Source organism: Aricia agestis, chromosome 3 (genome assembly GCF_905147365.1).
Source record: "Aricia agestis chromosome 3, ilAriAges1.1, whole genome shotgun sequence".
In the NCBI taxonomy this organism is placed as follows: Eukaryota; Metazoa; Arthropoda; class Insecta; order Lepidoptera; family Lycaenidae; genus Aricia; species Aricia agestis.
In genome coordinates, this window is record NC_056408.1 from 4,358,501 (window position 1) to 4,382,459 (window position 23,959).

Genomic DNA, 23,959 nt, shown 5'->3' on the forward strand with positions numbered 1-23,959 from the left:
CTTTGCTAATTAAACTTTTCTTTAATATTAATCCTATATTTTTCTAATCTCTATTTTTTAAGTAGCAGCAACTTTTAAAGTACCTACCAGATAGCTGGATAATCCTTGAAAGGAAAGTATTATAACAAATTAAGGATGGGAGACTTGATAGACTATACATCATATTTTATTACTGTATCTAATATTTGTAAAGGAAATTCACATAATTTATATAAAATATGAATAATAACGTGTTTTTATGATAGTAATACTTGCTTATCCGTGTAATAAAGTGCCTATAATCAATATTATGTTAATTATATTATTTATAGCTTTCTCGATTCTTGAGCATATTTCTGTAAAGTGTTATATTAATATTATGTATAAGCTATACAAGTTTTTTTTTTTAATTTATACATGACAGAAAACTCTAACAGAGCTATGCAATTGTTAAAACATGAATATAACGTAGAATTAAAAACTTTAGAATAGATGTTACAGAATGAATCGAAAATATAAGAGCAAATACATTGATTTCTCCGTTTAAAAATATACATTCGAGCAAAATCCGACCCGCTCGTACACTTTCACGAAAATCAATTAACAAAACCATGCTACGAAATAAAAAATTTTAATAACAGCGCGCGCGTTGATGTCTTTTCTACGAAAGCGGCTCTTTTGTTCCTTTTTATCTCACATCTAATCACCCCGATCTTGTTCTCACAATGTAAACATTGGATTAGAACTAGCAGCACACACGCACATCACTACTTACCGATTTACTAACACAAGTTCACAACACGAAAATGGAACACGGGATAGGGTTGCGCACGTGTCGATAGTAGCGGGCGTCCGCGCGACGTGTGTCCGGAGCGGTGGCCGCGAGAGACTGGCGCGCCGCCGCGTCTGGAACGCACCTGCCGCCCGGCCCCCGCACTAGTGACAGGTGTGTGTCGATATCGATAAGTTGCTGAACTTCATCGATAGTTATTTTTTCATCTAAATGTAAAAATATCGACAAAACCGCAAGAGACTGGCGCTGGTGTGCTGCATACCTGCCGCCCGGCCCCCACACTAGTGACAGGTGTGTGTCGATATCGATAAATTACTGAAGTTCATCGATATATTTTCTTGATGTATTTTTTTTTAATTTTCGTATTAAAAATATTCACGCCATGATAACAGCTATTCTTAGGCTACTATCTGTGTCCGTCCTATGATATTTTCAAATATTAAAAAAGAGAAGCTGACTTGAAAGCTGTGTAAATATTTTAATGAGTATAGATACAGGCTTTATTATTTCTGTTTATGACGTTTGGATGTCTGAAATCACAAATCTATGACTTCTATGTTTCCATAATATAATAATTAAACCAATTTTCATTAAGTCTAATCTGAGATAATTATGGTGTAATAGATAACGCCCGCAACTCTGTTGCGCCAAATTTCGTTATCGCGCGGGAACCGTACATTTTTTTGGAATAAAAAGTATCCTATGTCCTTTCCCGGGACTCTACGTATCTCCATGCCAAATTTCAGCTAAATCGGTTAAGCGGTTTGGGCGTGAAGAGGTAACACTCACGCATTTATAATATTAGTATGGATTTTTTAATAACCTGCATAGTGCAGGATTCATTGTAGATGGATGTAGTAATATTTTTGGTTAAAAATTAGACATTCGTTTTATACCTATATCACACAAAAAAGCTAATGAATAGATACTAGATAGTATTAAAAATTAAAGGGATATTTATACGTCGCATATATTGTACCTGCTCGTCGCTTAGTTCCCATACGATTATACCAGTTACCACGTCATAAGAATATTATCATAAAGAGTATAAAAGTATAATTGACATAGTTTTGTACTCTTTACAATGTCATGTACGTTCTGTTGAATAAGACGTGTGAGTTCTCATGCGTAAAATTAACGTATACGTTGCTGAACTACAATGTAATTTTACAACAAAGTAATTTTTAAATCACATAAATAAAGTACTTTTTAAATTGTAGCAAAGAAAGTTTTTGAACCGTGAAACCGGGTCGCGTTGTTTTAGGAAAAGTTTTTCAAGAAATTGAATTTATTATAATACATTTTACCTCATTTAAGATGGTTTTTCACTAAGATAGAAGTTACAACCCTAATAAAACTATAAATCGATACAATCTATCGACTAATGACCCCACTAGCACCGATATGAGCGAAGTACGCCGATCAAATTAATTACGGTCTCATCTCTACGAAGATCACGTCAAAAAAGATATCCCTCCCTCTCGCACTTACGGCGGGGCGAGGAAAATGTGTTTTCATCTCTCTCCAGCGTATGCGCGTGCCAAATGTGAAACGGGAAATTTTCACCCGCGACTTCTGAATGAAACGTCAATTGCCGGCGTCTTTGATGTACGAGCAATAACATTTGTGAGGTACTAGCGATACCTAGCATAGTGATGCACTATCGAGTCGAGTATCGATATCTATACATATAATAAATCTGTAGAAATGACAATTCTGTACATTAAAGATATCCAAAAAATAATAAGCGGGGGCTGTTACTACATCGCTATAGAAGCCAAAACTGTGGTTAGTTTTTTGTCTGTCTGTCTGTCTGTCTGTCTGTATGTATGTTTGTTCCAGCATCACACGAAAACTACTGATCCGATTTGAATGCGGTTTTCGCAGATATATTTGTCTTCCCCCAACTTAACATCTGGTGTACAAAAATTTTTCCCCCCACCTCTCCAAGGGGTCAAAAGAGGGGGTAAGATTTTGTACCAAAATTTTTTCTTTAACACGAAAACTACTGATCCGATTTGAATACGGTTTTTGCAGATATATATGCCTTATTCAAACTTAGCATCTGCGCCTGAGATCTGCGATAGAGAGTAACATAGGCTACTTTTGGTCTTGGAAAAACATCATGTTTCTAAAGGAGATTTGCAAGAATATTCGTATTGTACACGATTTTCGAATTCCACGCGAGCGAAGCCGCGGGCAAAAGCTAGTCGATGTAATAAAATAATATCGATTATGCAGAGATTTATACAATTATTGTCTTTTATGGGCTTTGTTTAGTGCTCATATTAATTTATTTATTGAAAATTAATTTATTGTTAACCATTACAAGTAACGTTACTGATGGTTGAGTATTCATTGAATTATGAGTTATGACGTACTTAAGCCACAAAATTAATTGAATATTATACAGGTTGTAACAAAACATGGTTACGACCTGTATAATATTAAATATAACAATTATGAGTTTTTATATTATAATTTATAATATAAACTTATAAATTCACTGCGAAGCAGCGCTTAAAGAGTTTCCTTTGTTTTCATATGGGCAGATTCTTGATATTGGAACATTTTTTCATAGCAACACAGAAGTAAAAAAAAAATTTAGGCGCTGCTACTTTTACAATGAACTCTAGTATAAGGAACATAATATTATTATTATACACACTTAATATTCTCACTTTCTTTTGTTCCACCCGGTTACATCTATATCTATACATATAATAAAACTGTAGAAATGACAATTCTGTACATTAAAGATATCCAAAAAATAATAAGCGGGGGCTGTTACTACATCGCTATAGAAGCCAAAACTGTGGTTAGTTTTTTGTCTGTCTGTCTGTCTGTCTGTATGTTTGTTCCAGCATCACACGAAAACTACTCATTCGATTTTATTTTATTTTATTTTTATTTTTATTTGTCTTCTTCCAACTTCATATTTGGTGTATAAAATTTTTCCCCCCCAACCCTCAAAGGGGACCAAAGAGGGGGCAAATTTTGTATCAAACTTTTTTCTTTAACACGAAAACTACTGATCCGATTTGAATACGGTTTTTGCAGATATATATGCCTTATTCAAACTTAGCATCTGCGCCTGAGATCTGCGATAGAGAGTAACATAGGCTACTTTTGGTCTTGGAAAAACATCATGTTTCTAAAGGAGATTTGCAAGAATATTCGTATTGTACACGATTTTCGAATTCCACTCGAGCGAAGCCGCGGGCAAAAGCTAGTTTATATTAAAACTCAAACAAAATATTTTTTATTGTGATTATTTTTTAATGTAGTATTGACTAATTATAGTTAACGCGCCCGAGAGTCCCAAAAAAAAACAATTTTCAAAATTACTTTATTGAAAAATCAAAAATTACAAATTAAAATCAAACATTAAAATTACGTTAAGTACAAATGGACTTGCTCGAGGTTAGAGGCTAAGTGAGGTGGAATCCACAGCGGCGATCCAATTTCGCTGTGAACTTTTTGTGTGGTCGGCCGACCAAAGTGCATCAAAATTCAAGAGTACTTCAGCTACGCTCCGGAGCGGACCACGTGCTTGAGAAGACAAGTATCCTGCCCCTACAAGTTCCAACGGGCTTGCTGCTACTGCAATTGCCTGAGGAGCACCCCTGCTGACTATGGAACGGGTGAGTCGGGCATGATACGGGTTCGGAGTGTTTTCTTCTTTTGAGAACTTTTACTATCCCGCAGGCAATCTAGCTATTACACGCATTTTGCCTGTCCACATTTGGTGAATTGATTGAGAGGAATTGCTAAATGTGACCATTTTAGCCCCGCTGAATAATTCACCCTTTATGTTCTCAAAAATACGTTTGACGTAGTATGACATATTATTATCGGCCGGCGGGCGTGCGTCGTGACTCGCTTTTATTTGAAGTCGGCCTACTGGTTCATTGTGTCTATTGTGGTAATACAAAGGCCATGGGCAAGATAAGTATAAATACGCAGCTGCATACGGATGTTCCTTGTCACCAGATGGAGAAAATTTCGGTTATTGACCTATACTATAGTTGTCTCTTACACGTCATGTGCACAAAAATACTGGTTGTGTCTCTTTCAGTCGCACCCGAAGATATTGCCAATATCCTCGTGTGCGACTTTAAGAGACAAAATCATTGGCAATAATTGTCCGAAGTTTGGTCTATCTGATGACCAGACTATAGAGACTGAAAAAAAACATAATATTTTCGAAAAAAAAGTCCCTTGCAAAATGTCCTTAAAGGCGATAAATTTAGACTAATCAAAAGGAAATCGTCTTCTGCACGAGCCCGGAGCCACATAGAGAGTTGTTTCCAAAAAAGATCTAAACCCTTCCCGGCTTTTCTTTTTTAACCGGTAGCAACACCTAGGACGTTCTGAAAGTATTTGGTTCAAAATTCAAAAGCTGGATGACGCCCGCAACTTCGTCACGCCAAAATTCGCTTATCTCACGGAAACCGTACATTTTTCCGGGATAAAAAGTGTCCTATGTCCTTTCCCGGGACTTTAAGAATCTTTCAGCAAAATCGGTTCATCGGTTTGAGGCTTGGGCGTGAATAGATAACCGACCGACAGACAATATTTATAATATTGATGACTGATGAGTATTGTATGAATATTTTGTTTTATTTTCACATAACCACCGAGGGCTCAGTGAGATTGCTGGTCGCAAAATCCTCAAAAGATCTCACGCAAATTGTGGATTACTACTAGCTTTTTTGAAGCAGAAACATGACCATGTAAGGAATAGCGAACAGTCTGCATTCTGTGCACACTGCACAAGCACAGGTGAAACAAAAGGTAACGGAACACAATCAGCGCGCCCCGAGCAAAATATCAATAAACGTACTACATGTGAACCACTCAAATAGTTAGGCGCCTTACAGAGGCTGAGTAACAACAGACCGTGCACTGTACAATCTTGTCTATACTAAAACTTAATATTATAAAGCTGGAGTGTTTGTTTAAACGCGATAACCTCAGGAACTACTGGACCGATTTCAAAAATTCTTTCACCGATGTATAGCTAAGGTGTCCCTGAGTGCTATAGGCTATGTATGTACCACGGGCGGAGCTGGGGCGGATCACTAGTGTAATTATAAATAATCGCTTATCTGTAATGCCGCTGCCGCACATGCGTCTATCGTACGTATAACTTATAAGACGATACCATTGGACGATACACGCAGATCATCCAATGGTATCGTTTTAAGCACGGAGCACTACGCAGGTGCGGCCCGGGCATAAGAGCTACATTTTTTTCCGAATATGACTGTAAAGATAAGTCTATCCTGAGTCCTGACTTATCCCTGGGAAACCATAATGTTATGTAATGTTTTTATTTCGTTGTACTTCGCGTAGAGAGCGATCTCACTACGTCTCTCAAGTAAGAGTAAACAAGTGACAAGCAATGCACTAAGGTTAGTCACTATTATACACTTAAAATTATAGAAAAGATCCGAAAATGGGATAAAATAATTTACTCTCACAAGTCACAGGTCGCTGCAACTTTGCTTTGTTTGAATAGGAACTTTGTACGTGGCTGTATGTTACACTACAGACTTTTGGTCGGACGATAGTTTGACCAAAATATTGGGGTTTCAGTACATTAACGGCCGATACAAATCGAAAGCTTTAATCAGTACATCTTCGTACTGATTAAGCTTTCGATCAAACTATCGGCCGACTAAAAGTCTGCAGTCTGCGGGGGCTCTTAGACTAAAGGTGCCAGATGATTTTTAGGGTTCCGTGCCCAAAGGGTAAAAACGGGACCTTATTACTGAGACTTCGATGTCTGTCCGTCTGTTCGTCTGTCTCCAGGCTGTAACTCAAGAACCGCTATAGCTAGAGTTCTGAAATTTTCACAGATTGTGTATATCTATTGCCGCTATAACAAAAAATACAAAAAATAAAATTAATATTCAAGAGTACATTACATACAACAAACGTGATTTTTTTGGCCTTTTTTGCTCTATATCAATAATGGCAACAGGTAGGTACTTGATTTTTTCCTTTTTCAAAGTCCTTAATTATATGTGTACCTTAATATTTAATAATAATATTGAAAATAAAATAAAAAAATAGCGGGGCTCCCATACAAAAAACACAATTTTTGACCTAATTTAGCTCTATAATGGTACGGAACCCTACGTGCGCGAGTCCGACTCGCACTTGGCCGATTATACTTTCTTCTACATAATATCTAAGTAACGTGTTTCCAGTCAGCTTAGTCTTCTACAATATATTTTGATACACAAACAAGCCCACATTTCCCGCATATTTGGTGTGAAGTCGGCCTAACGTGTGTAAACAGTCTGTTCCGGCAGGGTCGCGATCCCATGAATAAGAAAACCATTTTCCAAATGACTCACAAATAGGACGCGTTTCTACGGAATTTGGTGCCTCTTAACAAGACCAAGCCCTGTTAACGTGAGTCATGACTCATGATAGTACCATAGATTCATAGGCAGTTGACGGACCTACGTAATTTGATCGCTTTATCAAACGACCGACAGATCACATTACATACAACATTGAATTGACATAATCCGACTAAATGACGTACTAGGTTTTTTTTATGAAATAAGGAGTGCAAACGAGCAAACGGGTCACCTGATGGAAAGCAACTTCCGTCGCCCATGACACTCGCAGCATCAGAAGAGCTGCAGGTACGTTGCCGGCCTTTTAAGAGGGAATAGGGTAATAGGGGAGGGTAGGGAAGGGAAGGGAATAGGGAAGGGTAGGGAAGGGAATAGGGTAGGGGATTGGGCCTCCGGTAAACTCACTCACTCGGCGAAACACAGCGCAAGCGCTGTTTCACGCCGGTTTTCTGTGAGAACATGGTATTTCTCCGGTCGAGCCGGCCCATTCGTGCCGAAGCATGGCTCTCCCACGTATCGGTTCGCCATCCTGTTTGTGAATCAATTTCTGCGATGGTACATTATCAGTAATTCCGATAATATACGTACTGAAACTGTTTAACTGTATATCGTTTAGGGACACTAAGTTGTTTGGCCCAATTTTTTACTTCTAGTGGTCATTTTAGTCAGTTTATCACTTTATTTAGTTTTATCCTTATTTTTTTATATCAAACAAACAATAGGTACATACCAAGAGCAACTTTAAGATCGCAGGGAAATTCCTAATTTTAGTTGACTCTAGAGTGCAATGGCTTATTACACTATTTGGTCATACTTATTAAAAAATCGACCAAGTGCGAGTTGGACTCGCGCACGAAGGGTTCCGTACCACAATATAGCAAAATCAGACTGAAAATTGTGTCTTTTTATGGGAGCCCCCTTAATAAATTAATTTATTTAAATTTTATTATTAATTATTAAAATACAAATACAATTGAGTATTTCGTAACTATTTCAAGTGCCTATGTGTTGCCGTTATTGATATCGAGAAAAAAATAACAAAAAATTCACGTTTGTTGTTGTATGGGAGCCCCCCTTCACCACAGAATAGATAATAGTACCAAAAGCCAACAAAAAAAAATCAACTGACACTTGACTGTTGACAATTAATGACAGCAAAGGCCTGACGCAGTTTGGCTGGGAATACGAAAGAGTGATGGTTTGTTTTTGTATTATTTTCCTAAAATTGTGTTATTTCGGTTTTTAATGTTAGCCCAATAGGGTTAGTTCAGCCTTGTATGGGAATCTGAAATTAATTATAGTCAGAATTTTTTTTGCACCAGTGTTTAGAGGAGGTCACAAATAGCTTAAATTCGAAAATTCGACCAGCCACGACGGTTTGAAGGTCCAATCTTTTTTTAGAACTAAATTTGTTGTAAATTTAATTTTCTACATTTTAAGTTTTTACAATTTTCATTGGAAAATTAATTTTTACGGAGACAAATGCAAAAAACAAGTCAAAGTAAAATTTCGCTTGTAAGTCAATTATTATCGAATTTAGCGAAAATAATTGTAGAAACAAAGTTCTAGGTGATAGATCATTAAATTTCCTACAAATTTAATCCTTATGAATTTTTTTAGAAATCAATATTTAAGCTCCTACACCTATGGTAAATGTACCGGGACCCAAGCGATTGGATAAAACTGTATTCAGTTTCTTCTATTTCTTCTGTAGATATTTCTGATCATGAATTAGACCTTCTAACAACTACGGCACAACCTACACCTGAATAATTATTAAAAAATGGCCAAGTGCGAGTCGGACTCGCTCATGAGGGTTCCGTACCATAAGGCAAAGATAGCTTTTTGTATGGGAGCCCCACCTAAATATTTATTTTATTTTAATTTTATTATTAATTATTAAAGTACAAATACAATTAAATATTTTATGCATATTTTAATTATCTTAGTGCTGCTATTTTTGATAAAAAGCAAAAAAGGCGACTAAAATCCTATTTGTTATATGGGAGCCCCATAAAATATCAAAATATATAATATGTTTTTAGTATTTGTTGTTATAGAGGAAAACAAAATACATAATATCTGAAAATTTCAAGTCTCTGCCTATCACCGTTCTTGAAGACAGACAGACGGACAGACAGCGAATTCTTAATTTTAATTGTGGTTAATGTAAAGAGCTACAAGCTTATTACTAGTTTTTTTTCTGTATTTGACAATAATCGCGATACAGGTCGAACAGGTCAAAATTATACTTTGACTTCTTTTTTCATTTATTTCCTTAAATATTGATTTTATAATAACAATTATAAGAACTAAAGTTGTAGAAAATCAAATTTTCGACAAATTTGATCCTTATCATTTTTTTGAAAAAATAAAAAATAAAGGAGATATAGCTAAAAAAAGATTGGACCTTCAAACCAATATGGCGGCTAACGCAGACGTCGTGGCTAGTCGAGTTTTCGAATTTAAGCTATTTGTGACCTCCTCTAAACAGTGGTGCAAAAAAAATTCTAACTATAATTAATTTAAAAAAAAATCTAACCCTACTGGGGTATGTAATTTGGGTAGAATAATAACCATTAAATATTCGATGACGTGTACACTGTACAAGTGTGGGCAAAATATAATAATAATAATATCTATGGACGCTTCACACCACGTCAGTCTGGCTCCGTGCTAAGTACCTAAAGGACTTGTGTTACAGGTACCAGACAACGGAAATATATTTAATACTTTTATACTACCTATACAGTATACATATTTAAGATTTTTATTATATCATACACATATTTAATAATTATACATCCAGACCCGGGAACATTGAAAATTTTTTGTTCCGTCGGCGGGGTTCGAACCCACGACCCCCGGCTTTAGCTACCAACGCGCTCACCACTGAGCCACAGAGGTCGTGTTCCCTCCAAAACTCCATCGAAAGTTTTAGTAAAGGGTCTACCACTTTACTAAAACAACTGACTTGACTCCTTGACTTTACTGACTACTTTTTTTAGAATTTTACTAGACTTTACGATCATCTTGAAAAACGACTTTAAATTTTGTAAAATTTTTACAAAAAAAATGTTTTTTCCGCCATATTTTACTTGACACTGGTTAAAAAGGCGAGCGCCATCTTATGAAAAAAAAAGAACGTGACAGCTGACAGTTGACACTTGACACTTTGACAGTTTAAAACGACGCGTCGAGTACTCGATTCTCGAATCTCGATGCACACAAAAATAAAATATATTTACGAATTAATAAATGTGCACATCATTGATCAATACATAAAACTTTAGTTCTGCGTGGATTAAAAAGGTAAGAAATATTGTATCTCATTGTTGTATTATTTTCAATAATATATATAAGTTTCAAAATGGTGACGCTCAATAGATGCATTTTACTTGGGTCTTCTTCGTCTTTACATTAATTTACCGGTTATGATTCCGTAACCAAACCAAACTTCAAAGGCTCATTATTCTGCAAAATATAAAGTATTATATTTATGATGATTGTTATGTACAAAAGTTTAGTCTATTAGCTACGTAATGTAATTCATTGCATAGCAGCTAAAAGTCTAACATCTTACTGTTTATACTTATTACTAAATTCAATCACTGTTTGTAATTTGGCATATGCCTCTTCTTGTATCATAAGGAGGCTGCCCTCATACTTGTTCACTTATCATTTATTTCGTTAAAAGTGTAAAAAAAATATGTTTGTCTAAAATAATTGCTGTAAGTACCTAAATATTATGGTTAACAGATACCATAGCAAGTCTTTTGTCTTAGGTAAACATGGATACAACAAGTGACTTGCCATTCAACCCTAGTGCAGTCTTGCAACCTGACCAGCCCATGGAAACTGACAAACCTGGTGGTCCACTTACTGCTGGCAGACACGAAGAGTTCTCTGTCGAGAAAGTCCTTGACCGAAGAATTAAAAACGGCAAAGTTGAGTACTTGCTAAAATGGAAGGGATATTCTAAGTAAGCATTTTTTGTATCACTTTGAACCTTGCTTTATTATTCTGCGCACATTTATGATTTACAAGTTTTATACATTTTAAGAAATTGTACAATTAAGAATTTTATTTATAATAGTTTAACTTCAAGTGGTCGCGCGGAGTCGAATCGACTCCTCTCAATACATTTTCGTTGATATTATCGACATTTCTCATTAAATCTATATCATTGTCTCAGTAGCTTTTCATAATTTATCTATCTACAAAATAAATAGCTTACACGTATTACTCTCCGCACCCCCTTTGCGGCAAGGACCTCAATAGTTTTGGTCTCGGCGCTGCCGTCGAAAAAACTCCGCGCGCCTCTCTTTTAACTTTAGATGTATTTTTCATATAATTGAGGCAAATTCTATGTTTATTTATAAAACTAAGTCGTCATTGACCAATAACATCGAGTGTTATTGCTAGATGAAGAAAAAATTGGAACTAGGATAAGAAAATTCCGATCACTTTTTCTGCCGTTTTTCACACAAGATAAGCTACTTTGGATCACCGGATTTTATAATTAAGTTTTTACTAAAAATACATTTAATTTTCTAGGTGAACTGTTTACTTTTAAAAAGAGTAATAATTAAATATATGAAATAATAAATAATGTTGAATGAAAAATGTTTTGTTTCTCAAATTCACCTACGACGTCTTTTAGGTTACGCGCGACCACTGCCGTTACAAAATAGCGCGCACCCGCTTGAAGGTTAAAGAGTTTAATTTGGTCACTGTTAAGCATTAGTGACCTAACCCACAATTTTTTTTTGTTGTTAAATTTTTAATGCAGCTTTGTTCTAAATCATCTAAAGAACATATTAACTGCATTCATAACTCAATACATTATTTTTTTGTGAGTTAGTACACGAATGCTTAACAGTGTCCATTTATAATTTACGATATTATGTTATACTGTTAAAACAAACAATTTATGTTCATATCACTCTTTAACTCAATACTATGTCAATATTATTTAAGTGTAGGGTACTTTTTAAAAAGTGTGTGTTTTAGCTAGTTTTGTTTTTGTCATTGAAAAAATTATATTCTTAAAAGGTTTATAATTATTATTGATTACTCATTATTATTGCTAAAACAACTCCCATCTTACTAATTTACAGTGATGATAACACTTGGGAGCCCGAGGACAATCTTGACTGTCCTGAACTGATATCAGCATACGAAGAGGCACGCTTGAAGAGGGAACGCGAGGCAGCACCAAGCACAGAGGTGGCAGATGACACCTACGGTCGCAAACGACCAAAACGCGGAGATAAGAAGAAGAAGGAGGTAAGGACATCAAGTTATTAAGTCTTTTGAAAGATTTTTTTTGTTGTTTCTGTTATTAGTCAACAGATCACCTGATGATAAGCAATCAATGTTGCCCACATTGATTGCTTATCATCAGGTGATCTGTTGGTTAATTTACGTGTAAATTATGTGTTAAGCTGTGGGAAAAGTTGGTTTCAATTCATCAGGAAATCCTAATCTCTATAATATAGGTAGTATATAGGATGACGGTCTTCAATCTTTTTATTTTAAGAGTTATGTGAAGACAATAGGAATAAATTTAATAAGTCCTTAAAAAAACAATAACAGATGTAAGTTGCAGTATTAGAAAATTAATGATTAATTTTTATAAAATGTTACATTCTTCCCATAAAAATATCTTATTCTGAATTCTTTGATCATCTTAAAATAGAGAACTGTGTTTTTTATCATAGGATTTTCCATTTTGCTTAATCAAAATATAGCATTGCAAGGATACCAAAAAATATTTCAGGCTATTCAAGAAGTGGAGAAGCCCAGAGGTCTGTCAAGAGGTCTACATCCAGAGAAGATCCTGGCTGGACAACTGTACCATGGAACCCTGTACTTCCTGGTTAAATGGTTGGTACACAATTTGTTTCCTAACTCTGCATTCAACATAATCAGACTGACTTTTATTTTGACAAAGTTAATCCCTCGATTGCGGATTCTTGGGAATCTATTGTTATTCTGTTGTTATCTATTGTTATATAGGGGTTGAAAGGTTAATACAATTACAATAGAAATACTCAATTTTATGACAGCAAACTTCGTGATAGTAAATAGAATTTACGGTCAATTGTACCAATGTATAATTTTATAAGTGTTAATAATAAATTAACTAGTTAACTAATTTCAGGCAAAACTGCAATGAAATGGATGTGGTCCCCGGTCATGACCTAGGCCAGGCATTCCCGGACTTTGTGATCAACTACTACGAGAGGTGTGCTCCGTTCAGTGTCAGACACAGCGTGGGAAGAGTGCCCAGGGTAGCCCCAGAAGTAAGTTGCCATATTGGCACAAACGCAATAAAACGTGTTTTCCTTAACTATTGATTTGATTTGATCAATTGTTTCCAAATAATCTTACGCCGATGCGCGTGTGGCACTGTTGGCGCTGATGGCTTCAGACATATGAATCTATTCTCAGGGCCCGATCTAAGGGGGGGCGAGCTGGGCATTTGCCCAGAGTGGCAAAATTGACTTATTCCATCCTAGCCATCCACCACTTAAGTTTGAGAATTTTACCAGCTAACCTACCTTAAGTTTGGTAGTGGAAATATTTGAGTATTTTACTTAAATATTCCTCCCATTTTCCCCTAAGAAAGAGCGGCGAAAATGATTTTTGCCCGGAGCGGCTAAATGGGTAGATCGGGCCCTGTCTATTCTACAAGAAGCGTTTTTCATAACTCGTAGCGGTCTGCACTAATATTCCATACATTTCGGTATTGGCATCGACGGTCAGCGTGAGAGTAATATTATATTTTTTAAGTAAGTAATATATTATATGTATACTAAAGGCCTTCAGTATGGAATATTTTTATGCCTTTTGTGGATAGTGTGAGTAACAATATTATTATGATCTCAGTCACCAAGAGACAAAATATGAAGACAGTTATAATAAAAATAATTTTAGTAATAATACTATAAGATTAATTACTCTGAAAATAAAAACTATACTTAGATTTAATCTTATAGTATTATTACTAAAATCCTATGTCAAGGGAAGGACAACCAGACTTAATTTGTTTTACTTGTTTTGCTATAAAAATTGTATGGCTATAGTCAGTGAATAAAGGCTTTATTTATATACATATTATATTATTACTAAAATAAACATATTGTATAATATTTCAGATTGAGCCGCAGCAGCCTGTGGCAGCCTCCATGGACGTTACAGAGAACAACACAAGCTTGTCAATGTTGCCAGCAATGGACGGTAAATATCAATGTTGATATTAAAAATTCAAAATAAATAATTAAAATTCTATACCACTACGACTACTTAACACCATCTAAAAAAATTTACAAGGAGACTAAAATTATGGACATTCAGCAACTTTACTCATATAACATATGCATACTTATATATAAAATTATACATAAACTTACACATTCACAAATTACATTTATAACAAAAACAACTAAACATACATCTCGTCGCGCGGACCACCTTGTACTTCCTAAAATAAGAACAAACTACGGAAAAAACACATTAACATATAGGGGAGCACAGCTATACAACGCACTTCCTAAAATTGTCAAAGAAGCAGGCTCGCTCAATATCTTCAAGAAAAAACTAGCCGATCACATATTTTGTTGCAACTCGTAAAAAGTTAATCACTTGGACCACCGGCTTATATTGGCAAACTTGCATTTTCGAACACGTCTCGTTATAAAAAATATTTTCAGACTACCGACAAAATCGGGTCGACGTAATTTGTTAATACTTACTATTCAACCTTAGATAACTGTAATTTTGATGTATTGTGAACTTTTGTGATAGTACTTATAGTGTTAAGGTTAAAATATTGTTTCTCATGTAAGTGACATAATTTGTCTTATTGAGAATAATAAAGATCTTTAAACCGAAAGTGTAACAGACAGTCAGTCCTTGATTGCGGAAAGTAGTTGCGGCAACATCTATTAATTTTTTTTCAAATAAGTGATATGAATCCGATAATATTATGGTCTACTGTACGTCTATTACTACTTCAAGCAAAAACCGCTGAGGTTAAGTTGATGTATTATCAGAGAAGTTGATTCCAAGGCAAATGGCGGACCTAGATAATTTGGTCGCGTTACGACAAACCCGTCCGATCGATCACAGCTAACATTGAATTGACATAAGTTGACCAAATGACGTAGGTCCGTCAACTGCCTAGGAATCAATTTCCTCGATGGTATGATATGAAGATACTCTCAGGTCCAGGAAGGGATATAGAATTATTCGCTAAAGAATATGCTTTCTTTCAATCCTTACTAATATAATAAATACGAAAGTGTGTCTGTCTGTTACCTCTTCACGCTTAAACTGCTTAACTAATTTTAATGAAATTTGGTTTGCAGATACTTTGAGTCCCGGGAAAGGACATGGAATAGTTTTTTTTTTGTTTAAATGTACGGTTCCGTGCGATGACCGAATTTTGGCGTAACGTAATTACGGGCGCAATCTAGGAGAATATAAAATGTAGAAAAATACTTATTCGAATCATTTCATGCCAGTTTTTAGACCAACTTACGAAATAACTATAACTCATAACTCATTCAAAAATGTATAACAACGCCTTGCGACGATGCAATTTAAATTGATTATGAATATTGACATATATATCGCTCTCGTTAGTCAATGGTGAGCAAGTTGATAATGATGATGAATATTTTCAGACACCCCAGTTCCTGACATGGGCATGCCGCAAGTGCCCGATCCTCAGCAGCTCGAAGTGCCAGTGAACTGATTCTAGAATTGGAGCCAATTAGTACTTAGCTACGAATAATAAAAACTAAGGAAGAGTAACTCAATCAAAAATAGTGCACCAAAAGGCTACAAAATGTGACCCGAATACATGCGTATTTATGCATGTGTTCGGTACACATTTTTCGTGTATATATACTCGAGCGACATTCAACCAGGTTGACAAGACAATTATTGTCAAACTCATTTTACAATTTGTTTACATATGTTTGTTTACTTACTTTTTACGTAGCTTTTTACAATATTTTTGTTGTTAAAATGCCTAAATGCCCTGTGAAATGGTGTAGAAGTCATACAGATACGACTTTTAATACAGGAATAATTCCTTTCATCTGTAAGTGAATTGTTTAAAATTATGCTTAAATTTCTTGTATTTTTGTCGACCCAAAAAAGATGGTTTATTTAAGTTGGATGCTAGGGTATTTGCGTAAAATTAAGCTGGTCTCTTTGTGTTTGTCTTATTAAATTTACATGTTATTCTAAAAGTGCAATAATCAAAAAATAATATAATTACAATTTTTTTACAAAGTCGCCATGGACAGTGTTATGCAAGATGTAACAATTTAATCATGAATGAAATTTTAGGGTCTGGCTGACATTATACTACGTTATAAGATGATGATCCCATATTCCTTAAACCAAATTTAAAAAAAAAAAAACAAAAAAACATAATGTAATAAATTACGTTCAATCGACAAAAACAAATAAGTATTTCCTTTAATATTGTAAATGAACAAAAATAAAAAAACTGCTAACTGTTATTAAAATATTATATTAATTGTAAGTTATAAGTACAAAATTTAGTTACGTAAGTTTTTTATTTCAATTCTGTAATAATTTAGGCTTTAGCACTTAGATTTTTGTAATCTGAAAATGTCTTCTCTAGGTGCTCGGACAGTTTTAGATTCGCCCGAGTCGTACAAGGTTTATTCATAATTATTATTATTACATGCAGATTATTATAATCGATGTCAGGATCAGAGGAAAATGTTTGATTTTAAAATAATAATTATGTGCTCGTTTCTTCGTGATAGTAGATGTGCTTGGTGTATACTGCATAATACTATCCGCTTTTGACAATTATTTGTTTCATAACGTTACGTTAGTAACATAGAATATCATTGATGACAATGACAATAACCGCGCAGGCTGTCGTCCGGCGCGCAATATTATGATACGTTACCTGGGATACGACCTTGGCGAAAATCTGAATTGTCATATTTTAGTGTTCGAAAAGGATCCGAATTTAAAACGGTTGAAGTATGGGAGTTACGTTTCCTTAGTTTTTATTATTCGTAGGAACTTAGTTATAACTCTAAGATGCAGCATTTGACCAAATGAGAATTATTTTTATTTTTCTACACTACACAGTGTAATTCTATTGAAAGTGCTGCCTAAGCGGTTTCCTAGAAGAGCAATTTTATTGCGCAATATCACGTATTGCGTAATATTATTGACCGTCTACAGTTGAAGCCGCGTCTCCACTAGGCAACATTTAGCGCGCGACGCTCAACATGTGCAACGCTGCACAACAGCGCGCGATGTTGCCAGCTGACGCGCAACATGACGCGCGGCTTGTTGTTTGTTTAAAGAGAATTGCATTCAATTGTCGTCAAGTGGAGACGCGCGCAACAATGTCCGTAGTGTGGTCTAACGAACAAGTGCTCAAATTAAGCGAACTGTACCAAAACTATGAACGTCTATGGGATACTGCTCACAGATACTATAAATAAAATTATAACCACTGCCACTAAAATCAACACAAGTTCCTCTGGCGACATGTTGGCGACGACTGACGTAAAGTAGATGCGTAGACAGACAACGTTGTTCATCAAAAGTCCCGCGCTGACTTTCAACATGTTGGGCAACTTGTTGTCCAGCATGTTGCGCGTGAATTGTTGCTTAGTGGAAACGAGGCTTGATATTGAACATCGCGCGCAACATAAAATTGAAACGTTATATTGCACAATACAATAGTTGATCGTCTAGGGGCCGGCTAAGCTTTGCTCAGCGCAGTGATATTGTGTGAATATGGCAATGTGTCATAAAGTATTCAATTCTTATTTGGTCGATTGCAACTTAATTAAAAGTTTAGACCGAATCAAATTATATTTAAAAGTTACATATTTCGTAGTATAACGCTTTGATGATGTCTGATTTATTGAAACGTATGACTGATTATATTGTGAAAATGCAGAATGATTTAACTAATAAATACTAGATGGCGCTTTTAGACGCTGATCGATAAATTAGAAATAATGCTTACGAGCACATAGGCGCACATGTAAACATTCAATTTTGGAATACAACTACAAGCTATATTATTATGTATAATCAAAACCACGATACGAGTCTCAAACTTTATAATATTATGAACTTTGTAGTTATACAGGATGTAAAAACAAAGTGATAATAATTTAGTATGCGTATGAGTTCCCTGAATAGAATTCAATATGAAAGTAGCAGTTTTGAAAGATAAACTTAAAAATTATGTATCTATAGGCAAAGTCGTGTCGCTAGGGCACTTGCCCATCCAAAATTTAAAAAAAAAGTTTTCTGTCAGCGATGATACATTCGCGTGAACTCTGTATACAAGGTGTAACAAAAGTTATAATACTTTAAGGTGTGTATGTGTCCATTACACATATAGAGTTCATTGTGAAAGTAGCAGCGCTGAAAGAGCAAATTTTATTGTGATTTGTATGGGCGTGATCCAGCGTCGTGAATTTGCCCATGCTTACGTTTAAAAAATGTTGCTCTTTTAGCTGCATTGCTACTTTCACAGTCAATTATTAAAGGACATATACACCCTAAAGTATTACCACTAAGTTTTGTCACACCCCGCAAGTAAACAAAATATCATTTTTTTTGACTCGTTTCGTGATAACTAAAAAACCAAAACACTGTCTTAATTAATTCCACTTTTTGGCGCGTGTCCGTCTAGGTCCGCTTGCGCTGGTCTGGGTTAAAGTTAAACGTAGTCAATGCATTGTGTTTTATTGAATATAATGTTAGCTCTCTCGTTATTCATATTAATGAAAGAGAAAGCACGATATTTTGTCAAACGAACAGCAATAGCCCAGATTGGTACGTGCGTGCTTAATCAAACCGAATACAATGTTTAAGACGGTTGAAGATATACTAGATTTAGAACTCAAAAGTAACAAAATAATATTTAAGTACAAGTTTGTAACATTGACTTCGTACAACATTTGTTTATATTATTTGAATAAAATATAGATTATTAAGGAAACCCTTTTTTTTTCTTCTTGTTTTTAAGCTCAATATTCCAAAATTATAGGAATGAAACACATCGATCAATAAATACAATTTATTAATTGCATCTTAAACTAGTGGTCCCTGTATAAAAGTTTAAAAATCTTAAAATTAATAACTAATAAATGCTTTGGCATTACATATGAGGTTCGTAATAGTGGTAATAAGATCCGTCGGGTAAAATCAAGATTCAAAGAGTACAGTCAAGACAATAATATGAACATAGTCAAGATCCTGAGTATTGATAACAGTACAATTCAAGATGTACAGAATACCTTAGATCTAGTTAGAATCGAGAATCTCAAATGAAGTAAGTACACAAGAATAGAATTAACATCAAGAGTACAGTCAAGATAATTATTAAGAATACATTATACAATCAAGATTAAAAATATCAGTGCGTAGTTGAGAATCTCAAATCTAATGAGTGCACAAGAATTATACTTGTATTGTAATACAAGATAAAAAAATACAGTCAAAATATTAATACTTTAAGATCCAGTGAATAGAAGCAAGATTTCCAAATCTAGTGAGTACAAAAGAATACTGCAGTCAAGATTCAAAGAATACAGTCAAGATCCAAAGAATACAATCAAGATTCATAAAGTGAGTACAGTTTTTCGATTATAGTTTGTTGAGGAAAGGTGAGATGGAGGCGAAGTCTTCGCATTCAGGAATCAGCTTGCCTTTGTACTTGATGCAGGATTCTGCACACAGTGGTCCTTCGAACCACGCGCCCAGCATCTTCTTGCATTGCGCACAGTTCTCGATGCACAATTCCAGTGGGTCGTAGCCCATGGCTATAAAAATAGGAGTATTAGCATATCTTGATAAAAGAAAGTATGTAAAATTGGTTAGACTTGGTTAGAAGCGATATTTTTGTGTTATATTTAAGACGTGAGTTGAAAGAACACGATAACTAACATTTTGTAACATACCACAGACATAGATCAAGATCTATGGACATTTACTCATTTTTTTCCTTATAATTTGAACAAACCTTGTAACTTAACTACTATCTGGCTAATGTAGGTATCTGGATACACATAAAATGCAAATTTTTTTTTTACTTCAAATCGTTTTTCCAGCGTTGTGTTCTTCCACTCACGTTTTCAATTATGAATGAGCATAAAATTAATTTCTCGTGTGTAAAGTTAATGAATCTTGTGAGGTTGTAACTTGTAAGTTGTAACTACTGAGTTTTGGTAGGTAAGTATGATATTATTGAGATTATTTCTCCCTTTTTAGTCCATACACTCGAAAAATAGAGAAACATTAACAAAACTGTAGACAAATTGATAGATAATGTTATTTGGATGCGACCTTGACTTTTTTCTGTACTAAAGAAGCTCAAAAGGATTGCCGAAATTATTGGCTATAAAAGCCTTTAGACCCCAATATTCTAAGAGTGAATGTCAACTATTCGAAGCAAGAAATAGGCACTTAATGCACAAAGGACGGGCCTTCCGGACCCTCTAACGACATATTTCGGAGTTCCTCCGCATCAATCATAGTAAGTGGACAACGCTGACTTGTAGGACGTTAGTGGCTTAGCAAAAAGTTGCAATTATTGGTTTTGAAGTGAACTATGGAGGTGAAGGATCGAAGTGTTGATTTTTAACTGAGTGTGATGAGTTATTAAGGCCTCTAGGAGTTATTTTAATAGCTTAACATAAAAAAAATCTGATTTGGTTAACTTTAAAATGAGTAGGCATTTCATTTAGATATCACATCTAGAATTTAAGAAAAATATGAATTTTACCTTTTCGATTTTTTTGCTATACTTACTTAATAGATAAGTAAGTAGGTAAGTATAGCAAAAAATTCATACGAACGAAAATAGTACACGAACGAAAAAATTTTCTTAAAGTTTTCATTTTTTTTTGCAAGTAAGAACTCATACGCAAAAATCATCATTTTTATCGAAGGTCGCGAATCGCGATGATGATGATCATTTGGGGTCAAGTGTAAGCGGTTGCGTAACTCGAAAGCCAACCGGCTAATTCGTTAACGGGGTCATTGCCTCGCGTGTTGCGAATGTTCTTAGAACAGGGGTTGGGAGGTCGACCTGTTGAGGTGTGCCTGACTTGTATGTTCGGAGCTAGTGTAAAACAACAAGATAACAAACACAACGGTACCTATAGGTTAATATGTAATGTGAAAGTATTACCTAGCGCATAATAGGGTTGAGAATGATTAACGTAGCGAATAAGAAGCAAATATGATCGTCATAACTCAAAACAGTGATGATTGACGTTAATTAATCCTTAGTGCGTGAATTCTTGGAAATCTATTGTTATTCTATGGTATCTCGCTCACCGATGAGCTTATGGCCTATGGGACTTAATGGGTTAAGTAAGTATTACTAAAGTCCGGCCACGCAGTACGCAGAATTTCGTGGTCGACACAGGTGTCTTCTAAATGGGAGCGCAATTGCAATAATAATCGTGTACATACAAAAAAAAAAAACAAGTAACAATGAGTCAATGTGCAAAATTCTTCGTGATTGGTTTGATCTGGATTTAAAACCTTGGGTTAAGATTTGTCTTATTTTTTATGGAAATAACATAGTATTTAACCGAGCTTCGTAGGTGTGGGCCTTCAGTCAATACTTCAGTAGTCCTGATAGTTACAGTTTACCAAAATTGATGACACAAAGCAAACAAATAAAGCCGTTAGAGTTAGATATGAACTAAAAGTATTTTCAATTAAGTAGTGAAAAATGTAGAATGTGTTAAGTTCACCGAGTTAGTTCCTTCCCAAGAATCTTGGACAATTTACACACAAAGCCCGCCGGAGGAAGAATTCTACAAAGCAATTGCCCTGATATTGCTCGATGCTTTATAGATTTATTAAAGTTCATTTTTACGATGTTTAGTAGCAATAATTAAGTTCCAAAATAGAAAAACTTGGCTTATTAATTATAAAAATCTTAAATTTTCAAATATTGATCAATCTATGAATAGTTTTGATCTGATTTTACACTAAGAACTAAGAAGCAAAATGAATAATTTGTATGTTCGAGTTAATCTCAGGAACTACTTGTTAGTACTCAAAAATTTAATAAGTGTTAGATAGACCATTTATCACAGAAGGTACTGTTTCTAAAATGACACAAAATTTTCATCACTTGAAGTTGATATCTAATAAGTAAACTCAAGAAATCAATATTTCCTTTTGTCGACGTAGCCGAAGTTTTGTTAGTTAATACAGAATTTAAGTAATCGTAGCGTAGCTAAATGAAATTCATTCCCCTCTCTGTAGTAAATCATCCAAAACCGTCGATTAGTGGAAGAAAATAACAAAATCATTACAATGCCTTAGGTTCCGTGGTTGTTTACCGATAGCGGGGTTGGCGCGCACGCCGCTCAGCAGCGCTACGGCGAGCAGCACGAACACGGCGAATTTGGCGGCCATTTTCTTGTCTGGAAAATAAAAACCGTTAAACAAACAACAAAACAAAGTTATAATACTTTAGCAATGTATAGCGTGTATAGTTTACTGTGAATGGAAGCGCTGAAGAGTCACTTTTATGTTTATTTTTGTATGGCAAATTCATAACGTTGGGACATTTCTCATAAATATACAAGTCAAAAGTTATTCTTTCAGCACTGCTACTTTTACAATGAACTCTATATTATACACACATACACAAACTAGTTAAAGTATTATCACTTAGTTTTGTTAAATTCTGTATATTATCTTAAACTGTAAGGCTTGCAGTTATATTTCGGAATTTTGGTTTACTTACTTAACCGAAATTGATATATTATGGTATTATTCATAAATCATAACATATAAATTCTCTTTTTCTCTAACCATAATATTATTATGAGCGCAAACTTCAAAAAATTATAAGAAACTAGCTGTGCCCCGCGGTGTTAACCGCGGTTTATAATAAAAGACTATGATTTTATCCACAATTTTTTTACACGTGAGTATTTCGTTTTGTTTACTTTAAAATAAAGGTAGATATTGTGCTCCTTGAATATTTAAGGTAAGTTAGTTATTAATAAATTTTTTCTCATATTATGAGTACAAAAGGAGTAAAAAATAAATATTATGAAATTAAGAACATAAAATTATACCTACCTAAGTAGAATACAGTGATTTAAGTTTTTATTTTTAGACGTAAGTGATAGATAATCGATCTTATAGATAATCGACATAAATTATATTAATATAAACATTTTAATTAATTACGTAATATAGGCTATATTACAGCTTTTTTATATTTTATTATATTGAAATTGTTTTAAAAACACTAACATTCTGATTTTCTTATATATTTTTTCTCCTTTATTGAAAAACTCGACATGTCTTTGATTTCTTTGTTTATAAACATAATGAAAATTATGCGATACTTATTAAAAAAATAACATGTAATTTTTTCAGGTCAATAAAAACATTTAAAAAAATCGCCATACCTTTATTAAATCGGCACATTCCGGGAACATTATAGCGAGTGTCAACAGGCAGTTCACGCACAAGACATTTCTTACACACAGTCAGACGCAACTGCGAAAAAATCTAGACAACACTTCCTACTCTGGTACTTCCTGAATGCGTTCAGTCACTAGTTCAGTTCAGTTCAGTAACTCACCATAGACATAGATAACTTTTAGGATGGAGAGGTCTAACCGCGACCGTTGTTAAAAGTGACTTGTTTAAATATGATTCACGCGCTGGTGGGGAGGGTAAAATCCCAGGAAATGGCTAAATGAAAGTCCAAAAATCTATTTCGAGGTGACAT

General features: G+C 34.7%; 3 protein-coding genes across 4 annotated transcripts in view; 1 reads left to right on the forward strand and 2 right to left on the reverse strand.

Annotated features, from left to right (window-relative positions):
* LOC121740424 overlaps nt 1–846 on the reverse strand; it is a 92,012-nt gene extending 91,166 nt beyond the window's left edge. The window contains exon 1 of the mRNA XM_042133113.1: nt 755–846. The gene's annotated coding sequence lies outside the window, so the exon portion shown is untranslated. The remainder of the gene's footprint in view (nt 1–754) is intronic.
* Nucleotides 847–10,344: 9,498 nt separating this feature from the next.
* On the forward strand, nt 10,345–17,381 carry LOC121740428 (chromobox protein homolog 1-like). The gene is made up of 8 exons (XM_042133118.1): nt 10,345–10,461; nt 10,909–11,131; nt 12,270–12,438; nt 12,932–13,038; nt 13,316–13,457; nt 14,313–14,394; nt 15,843–15,934; nt 17,230–17,381. Exons 2-7 carry the CDS (start codon nt 10,941–10,943, stop codon nt 15,911–15,913), a joined length of 762 nt encoding a protein of 253 aa, XP_041989052.1. The 5' UTR covers nt 10,345–10,461; nt 10,909–10,940; the 3' UTR covers nt 15,914–15,934; nt 17,230–17,381.
* A 2,258-nt stretch (nt 17,382–19,639) lies between these two features.
* LOC121725468 (eclosion hormone) lies at nt 19,640–23,835 on the reverse strand. Of its 2 annotated transcripts, none has more exons than XM_042112472.1 (3): nt 23,634–23,835; nt 22,548–22,631; nt 19,640–20,006 (listed from the first exon to the last, which is right to left on the reverse strand). In XM_042112472.1, the coding sequence occupies exons 1-3, from the start codon at nt 23,650–23,652 to the stop codon at nt 19,831–19,833; spliced, it is 279 nt and encodes a 92-aa protein (XP_041968406.1). In that variant the 5' UTR covers nt 23,653–23,835; the 3' UTR covers nt 19,640–19,830. The 2 variants fall into 2 exon arrangements, with proteins under 2 accessions (XP_041968406.1, XP_041968405.1); XM_042112471.1 differs by having other exon boundaries at nt 22,521–22,631.
* Nucleotides 23,836–23,959: the final 124 nt, after the last annotated feature.

Coding starts and splice junctions, on each gene's coding strand:
- LOC121725468 (XM_042112471.1), bottom strand. Junction 20,007..22,520: donor ACCACGGAACCTAAGGCATT/GTAATGATTTTG, acceptor CTATTTTTATAG/CCATGGGCTACGACCCACTG.
- LOC121740428 (XM_042133118.1), top strand. CDS start 10,941: ATGGATACAACAAGTGACTTGCCATTCAACCCTAGTGCAGTCTTGCAA. Junction 12,439..12,931: donor GAGATAAGAAGAAGAAGGAG/GTAAGGACATCA, acceptor AAAATATTTCAG/GCTATTCAAGAAGTGGAGAA. Junction 13,458..14,312: donor TGCCCAGGGTAGCCCCAGAA/GTAAGTTGCCAT, acceptor ATAATATTTCAG/ATTGAGCCGCAGCAGCCTGT.